At 39.1% G+C, this 8,789-nt stretch overlaps 1 protein-coding gene across 1 annotated transcript; it reads left to right on the top strand.

Moving 5' to 3' along the window:
* Window positions 1-928: 928 nt before the first annotated feature.
* LOC124278098 lies at window positions 929-8,222 on the top strand. Its single transcript, XM_046713845.1, has 4 exons — window positions 929-1,158; window positions 5,310-5,396; window positions 5,613-5,723; window positions 7,293-8,222. Exons 1-4 carry the CDS (start codon window positions 946-948, stop codon window positions 8,097-8,099), a joined length of 1,218 nt encoding a protein of 405 aa, XP_046569801.1. The 5' UTR covers window positions 929-945; the 3' UTR covers window positions 8,100-8,222.
* Window positions 8,223-8,789: the final 567 nt, after the last annotated feature.

Here is an 8,789-nt window from a genome sequence, read left to right on the forward strand (position 1 = left end):
ACGCACAAACTACAGCCTTTCATCTGTCGAGTTGTCCCTGCACAGGTGGAAACTATGTGGGGAACACCAGATAACAGGAGATCACCTGAATTCAATTCATACATGAAACGACCTGCACCATTTGGAATAAACACAATTTCACAAGCATTCATGAACCAAGTCTATATCATTTAAGAACAGAGCTAAGTTGCATGAAGGGTTACCGAAAGATCTTTGAGCTGGTAAACTATGGCATTTTACGAGCATTGCATCATGTGAGCAGAGTTCATATTGATCACCCGTGAATTCTACAAAAGTCTGGTCAACAGTTGAAATAGCAATGTATGGTGTTGTCTCGCGAACAACTGTAGCATCATCAGAAGTATGATTGAGAGGAATGGGGAATGACTTTACTTGATAAAGTTGAGTATTTCTGTCTTTGGATGTTACTGGTAACATCATAGTGACATAGATAGTACTATCCCGTCTGACATAATGCACTTTAGTAGCTGTATAATAATATGGTAACTTCTTATGAACCAAATGGAAGTTCGAGTACTTTTCACTTAATGCTCTTCTAATTTTTGATAGTGCTCGTCTTAGATGTCGAAATGGGATCGGTTCTGGAGATAGTTCATTTTGCAATAATTTATATAATCCTGTACTCAGACGATTAATCTTTCTCTCAACCATAGTGGCAAAATGAAAATGAAGTTCTTTCGCCACGAGCTGAGTCCATTGTGCGTACAATGCCTTGAACCATTCAATCTTTCCATACTCCATCTCTACCTTTCACAAACCAAATGGGTTTGCTCATTGTCGTGCACCGCCTACTTCTCGTAAACGCGTTCTCTGCGCTGGTCCAACTTATCCTTGTTTGCCAGTAGTTTTTCATGATTGTCTGTATGTTACTTTACAAGATCTTATTGTTTTAAATCATAACTTTCACTTCAGTCTGGATTCTTCATGATTTTTTTTAGCATTGATGCCACAGATGCCAATTGTTACGGAAGGTACGTCAATGACAGCATCACAAATAGAAAGGCCAACTTTGTTATGAAGGCATTGTATTTCGGTGGAAACACACACTCGTGCTTGTTTGACAAAAGAGAGATTTCCTCAGAGGAAGAGCTCACTTACTACTATGGACCTACAGATGAAAACATGTACTGGAGAAAGGTATGTTGTTTTTTAATCAAGCCTGTTCATGTTAGTGTCATATCTGGGCTCCAGGATTTACATTATTTCATGTGTATCTTTGGTAATTTAATAGATACGTTGGGAGAAATCATGCATTTAAATACACTTTTGTATGTTCTGATCACATTTGTGTGCAATGAATTATGTCAGAAACACTGATATTGTTTTGCTTTGTGAAAGCTCACTTTCCGTTTCCAGTTGAAACTGGATATGATCGTTAATTTTCAAGTTTATTGCACAATATGGTGACTTCCAACAAGCAGTGTTTGCCAGCAGGCCTTTGATTGCTAATAGACATGCACAGACATTTTTCCGTAGCCAGTGTGCCTTCAGGTTGCAGGTTTCTGTTGTCTGCTATTCAAAATGTTATGTTCGCAAAAGCCTAATCATATATAATTACAAACTGTTACACTCCACAGGCAGCAAAACGTTCAAATATTGGGAAAAAACAATAGAGAGATAGTCAGGGCTACAGATAAGGGGCGTACAGGTGTAATGTACGCCTAAAAATCAATGAAGTACGACATAATATAACATTTCAAGCGTATCATGTACGCACATAAATACCTTTGTAAGTCTTACATATATAAAGTTTCATAGCTGAAAAGTTGTTTAATATTAAAAATAACAAACCACATCACCAACTCGCTCCCACAAAAACATGTCAGTACTCCTTCAAAATTCTCAGTACACCTCCACTTGCAATGTGAGGTGTAAGTACACCCGCACCCCCAAAAGTTATCTGGAGCCCTGGATAGTGACTATCGTTTGGTTCCACAGCAATTGGGAAAGTTCAGGAAAATGTTACGTTGATTATGAGTACCACACTGATCACACAGTTATGTGTTCAGTGTTTTCAATAATTCACTATGGTGTTTGAAGTGACAGAAATGCAACTGTACTATAGAAGTATTCAGAAACCCATTAAAATACAATTTCTAGTTGCAGGCATGATAAATAACACTTTATTAAGACACTCCCCCACTTTAGTAGGGGATCTCCTCTAACATTTAGACAAAGCTAGATACAGTATTAAAACGCAATTAGACAGATTTATTTAGGGCCATGGGTTAAAGGCCCATACAAATAAATTATGGCATGTTGTACATTAAGAATATTAACACAGTTAGACACTGGAAGGTATCCATGATCAAGCTACAAGTGAAATTTCAGTAGAACCACTGTCAGGGGTCGAAATGGACCATATTTTGAGTGCCATGGCACAGGTAGATTATATTCGCCATGCCCCGAGGGCACGCTTTGAAAAAGAATTAATTTCTTACCTCTGTTTCTTTTAATGATAATTATATAAGTTGTAGCGAATTTTGCTACAATATTACCAGTGTTTCCGTTTACTGGCATATGCTGTTTTTTGACTGGCAAAAATCAAGCACAACCGGTAAATTAAACGGCTGCCAATCAACATGACCAACAAACATTTATTCAAAACCCCAGGAATGTGCAAATCTGCATAACAAACTCACTATTTCGTCTTTCTCATTTTCGTTTGATTTTCAAATCTGTTAACTATTTCAAGTAAGCAGTGCTGCTTACATTAACTGAAACTGTAGCTTGGGAAATAGAAATCCCATGCTATCTTTAGTACACTTTCCACTATGCATTTTTTGTTGATTCTGATAGGTCGCTGCGAGTAGTACCCGTGCCGTGATGCACGAAGTTGAGTGACAAATGTAATGCTGTTGAACATGCACACCAAGGACACAATAAAAGGCGAATATTGAATATTAATTTTCATCAGTTTCTGTTTTATGTAAGTAATGTGGATGCTAAGTCTTGTTCCTTTGTCAGTGAGCAGGACGAGCAACCTAAGAAATACTTCAAACCAGGTAATGGTTGCTATAATCAAGATTTTGGTTTGAATGATGAGACTTCATTTGATTTTCTTTAAGAGCTAATAGTGTTTGTTTGATTTATTTACCTTTATAACTTTGTATACCATATATGGTGTGAAACTGAACCAATTTATGCATGAAACTGAACTTGATTGTGTATGAATTTGCTTCTTTAAGTTGAAAATTTACATGTTCCTACAGACCGCCTCCGTGGTGTAGTGCTTAGAGCGTCTGCCCGGAGAGCGGAAGGTCGCGGTTTCGATCCCCGACCGCGCCATACCAAAAGACGTTTAAATATGGTACTTGTTGGTCCCTGCCTGGCGCTCGGCATTAATGGGTACAACAAGGACTGGTCGGCTTGGAGTCAGTATAATGTGTCTGAGGGGTATTCATGCTTCATTGCGGCATGGTATCTCAGTGGGCTTGCACTATAAAACCAGCTTCAGTCTGGGCTAGTACAAGCAGCCGCACATACACATACACGCGCATGCACGTCATCATATGAGCGAAATATTCTCAAGCACGACGTTAAAACCAATTTCACCTTACCTCACCTCACCTCACCTCACCTCACCTCACCTCACCTGTCCTCACCTCACCTCACCTCACCTGTCCTCACCTCACCTGTCCTCACCTCACCTCACCTGTCCTGTCCTCACCTGTCCTGTCCTCACCTCACCTCACCTCCTCACCTCACCTCACCTCACCTGTCCTCACCTGTCCTCACCTCACCTCACCTCACCTCACCTCACCTGTCCTCACCTGTCCTCACCTAACCTCACCTCACCTCACCTGTCCTGTCCTGTCCTGTCCTGTCCTGTTCCGTCCTGTTCCTCTCCTGTTCCTCTCCTGTTCCTCTCCTGTTCCTACCAGTGGTGACAAAATGTGTTAATTGGGTTCAGATCTGATTTCAAATAGGAAATGCCAGTGTGACGTCGTTGTTTTGGTCACATTATGACTTTTAGGGGGCACATGTGAACAACAAATTGTACATGCTTCATTTACACTCAGTCCAAACTTTTTATCCCCCGCAACAATGAAGTTGTGGGGGATATAGAAACGCGTTCCGTCCGTCCGTCACACTTTGTCCGAAGCATATCTCCTAAACTATTCGTGATAGCTTAACCAAACTTGATCAACTTTGATCCCTAGATGTGCCTTTTGAGGGTTAGACCCAGAAATGAATTTTATTTTTTGCTGTTTCCATGGAAACACGACTTAGGCTGTGAGTGTGACTATGAGGATGTCACCTTGTCTGGAGCAGATCTTCCAAATTATTCATGCTAGCTTCATCAAACCTGGTAAATATGTCAAGCATGATCCCTAGATGTTCCTTTTAGGGTTTGGACCCAGATACAAACTTTATTCTTTGCGGTTTCCATGTAAACGTGACTTAGGGTGTGGCTATGAGGATGTCATCTTGTCCGGAGCAGATATCCTAAACTATACATGCCAGCTTCATCACACTTGGTACACATATCAAGCATGATCCATAGATGTGCCATTTGATGGTTAGACCCAGATACAAATTTAATTTTTGCGGTTGCTGTGGAAACGTGACTCAGGCTGTGACTATGAAGATGTCATCTTGTCTGCAGCAGATCTCCCAAACATATACTTGCTAGATTTATGAAACTGTTGCTGGGTTATTGATTACTTTGTCTTCTTGTTAAATTTTATGTTTTACAGATTTTTTCAATTAAAATTTGTTGGGTTGGTTGAAATAAAAGTAAAAACAAATTTGTGTCTCTTTGTTATTTTTATTTTATTCCCATTCTTGTTGTGTGGTCAGTTGGTATTCTGACCAAAAATAAATAGTTAATAGTTTCAGAGAAGTAATTGCTCTTTGACTTGATACAGATCACCATGACAGTGGTGTACTATGCATTGTTAATTCAGTTTTTTCTTTATTTATATTGCCAAAGTACAGATTGGTCAGTACATTACAAATAAATTTAACTTTTCTTTCTTTATTTGGATACAGTAAGCAGATGAGTAAACCAAAAAATTAAGTGTCGTCTTTTGTGCCATTTCATATAGATACATGATTCTTATCACATGTGTTTGTTGGTTGTGATGCTATTTAGCATCAGGAGGGTTAGGGACAATTTAACCCTCAGCTTGCCAAACACATGATATTTATTGTCTTTCATAAACTGTTGAAAGTGGATCATTCCCACTACCTGTAAATTGCACACCCATTACGTTAAGTTGGAATACCTTTTTCCTTTGTAGCTTCAGGTAGTTCTGATTCACATAGATTTATGTTTGTTACAGAGAGTGTTGATGTCGAGCCGGTCGCAGATCATGGTGGGGCACAACTTTCTGCTGAGGGTGTTGGTACTGATGAAAAGCATCAGCAAGGTTAATTTACTGTCCTTATTTCAAACTCTTGTTCAATCTGTATGTAAACAGTGAAAGCTAACTATGTTGAGGGCATTTGTTTTTATCATAAGGTGAAATTTGGTATATATTCTGTCATTTCCCCTTTCCTGACAGTCATTCATAAAGCGTTGATCTTTTCCTTTCTAGCTTTGGGTAGTACGGAATGACATTGATGTTTATAAACTTTTGTTACAGAGAGTGTTGATGTCGAGCCGGTCACAGATCATGGTGGGGCACAACTATCTGCTGAGGGTGCTAGTACTGAATGTGGTGAAACACCCAATCCAGATGAAAAGCATCAGCAAGGTTAATTTACTGTCCTTATTTCAAACTCTTGTTCAATCTTTATGGTCATATGGTCTTTATTTCAGAACCTTGTTTATATCGTAAACAGTGAAAAGTAACTTTGTTAAGGGAATCGCAATGCAATGTGGGTTGTTTTTCCCTATAAGTTGGAATCAAATATATGTCCTGACATTTTTCTTTAGTGACAAAAAATGGCATGGTATTTGTGAGTAATCATCCTTTGAATAGAACAAATTACTGCATATCAGAGAGTTGTTTGTTATTGAATGTAAAATGTTTAGAAACAATTACTGGCTAAACCTGTCAAAAAGGCTTTGCTTTCTGATAAAAATTCATAAAGGGACACAAATTGAATAGATGCATGTTGTCACCCACACACTACTGACAACAAGTACTGAAATGTCTATACCAATATGTCTATTTGCTTTACCAGTGCATAGTATGAGCCTTTCATCGTAGAGAAATAAACTGTGCCTGTTTTCATTAAAAAAATAACATCAAATAGCAGCAATCACCATTTCCACTATGTAGAGTCTGCCTGAAGCTGGTGTCTGAGAAACAACATTTTTTGTTAGCCGAATATCTATGATTTTGTTTACAGTTATAAAAAACAATTTTTGTTTCAACTGAGATCTAAAAACAACTAACAGATGATGCTTTGAATGAAAGTTTTATCCAGAAGTCTTCTGAGATCAAGTATAATGACATGGGTTAGGGTATGTGTTCCTAGTTAACTGTAGGTATATCTATGGGCTTTGCTCATTTGCTTCTTTCGTTTTAAACAGCACTTTATGATAGGTCTAACCAGATGCAAGAGTAAAGCACCATTTCCTGTTGCAGATGTTTCTAATGTGATTACAAGTCCATGAAGAGTGGAACCCTATACAACCCGCATCTTCAAATTTAGGGACAGAATCTTCAGACTCAGATGTGCTTCCAGTGAAAATAAGAAGATTGAATCCCAAGAAATCTCCTTTTGATTTCTCAGATAGCTGTGTTTCTGATTCCTTTTCTGAAAATGAATATTGTCCAGACTTTCCAATCCTGCATACTCAACCTTCTTCTACTAAAAGTACTGACATATGTGTGTGTGTTGCAGACAGTACAACCAATACTCAGAATGACGGGAATTTCAAGTGATAAAAATATAGTGACTGTATTTAAGTGTGCCAAGTCCTCACAAAGAGTGTGGGATAAATCGAGCGTCTGTGTGTACTGTCAAAATCTTATGCAAAGCTTCCGAGACACATGGAGCAGAAACACAAGTTGGAAAAAGAAGTTGCAGCTGCCTTAAGTTTCCCATTGAAATCAAATGAACGGAAGTTGAAATGGCAGGAACTCCGAAACCGGGGTAATTTTCATCATAATAAGACAGTTTTGTCTTGTGGACAAGGAACTATAATCCCTCTGAAAAGACCTTGTGCTGATAGTAATGTTACTGCTGCTGATTTTCTCCAATGTGAATACTGTTTTGCCTTTTTTCTGAGGAAAGATCTCTGGCGACATGTTCAAGGATGCAAATTCAATACAACACTTGATGGATATGTTAAGTCCAGGAATCAACCTCAGGCTGCAGGGGCAGCACTGTTACCCGTTTCTAAAGAAGTGAATATGGTGTTCAAAGAGTGTGTGCTTGATAAAGTGCACAGTGACACTGTATCGCTCGTTGTAAGAAATGATGACCTCATTGTACAGTATGGTTGCAGATTGTTCAACAAATGTGCAAGCAATGTTCATCAGTATCAATATGTGAGACAGAAGATGAGAGAGCTTGGTCGATTCCTCTTGTGTGCAAGAGAAACAAAGAAGGGTATTGTTACTCTTTCTGACTGTATTAAGCCTCAGTTGTTTAATGAGGTCATTGCAAGTGAGCAGCGAGCATCACAATTCACAGATGACAAATGTTCATTTGGAATTCCATCTTTGGCTCTAAAGCTGGGGCATTCACTCAGAAAATGTTCCAAAATTGTCAATGCATCAGCTCTCAAATCTCAGGATGAGACAAGGCAACCAGAAGCCAAGGCTTTCTTGGAACTCTGTGAATGTGAATGGGACAGTGCCAGTTCGAGTGTTGCTTTACAAACCCTCCAGAAGTGGAGATTTAATGCACCCAAAAGAATACCACTTGCTGAGGACATCAGGAAGATGAATGAACACCTGGAAGAGGCTGGTGATACGTTGCTCAAATTGATCATATCATGTCCATCTCAAGATACCTGGCGAAATCTGGCAGAAGTTGTCCTGGCACAAGTAGTCCTTTTCAACAGAAGAGGAGGAGAGACTGAAAGAATGGAACTGAAACACTATACTGGTAGAATGACAGCCAGAAGTGATTTGCATGAAGAAGTAGCTTTGTCACTATCATCATTTGAGTGAAAGCTTACCAGTACAATGAGTCGTGTAGAGATAAGAGGAAAGAGGAAGAACTGTGGCAGTACTGCTGCCTGACAGTCACAAGGCAAGGATTGACTGTCTGAACAAATATCGGAATGTTTGCAACATCAGCAAAGATAACAAGTATGTTTTTGCAAGAGGTGGAGAATCTCTTACACCTCTGAGGTGTGCAGATGTACTGAGAAAATTCAGCATTGCTTGCAGAGCAAAAGTGCCAGAGTTACTTACTTCAACATCATTGAGGAAACACGTGGCTACAGTTTCCCAAGTGCTGAATCTTAAGGACAATGAATTAGATGCATTAGCGAGTTTTCTTGGACATGATATTCACATCCACCGTGAGTATTATAGATTGCCTGAAGACACAATACAGATTGCAAAAATCAGCAAGATATTGGTGGAATTAGAAAAGGGAACCATTCAGAACATTGCTGGAAAGTCTCTTGATGAGATTCAGATGGATATTGATGGTAAATTGTATAATTTTTCCTTATCCTGACTCATGCTCTTTTTGCTTGTCTTCTTCTTGCGAACATAGTGGAACACTTGTATCTCCCTAATTGAAGGTACCTTCAATTTAAAATCACTTATCAATACTCACCAAGAGTTGTCTCTCCTGCCCCTTTTGGCGGGAAAGGTGGCGCCACCACATCCCACATGCTTCACTCTCTC

The sequence above is a fragment of the Haliotis rubra genome, unplaced genomic scaffold (assembly GCF_003918875.1).
Source record: "Haliotis rubra isolate DU_JTF1 unplaced genomic scaffold, ASM391887v1 Scf2308, whole genome shotgun sequence".
Lineage (NCBI taxonomy): Eukaryota > Metazoa > Mollusca > Gastropoda > Lepetellida > Haliotidae > Haliotis > Haliotis rubra.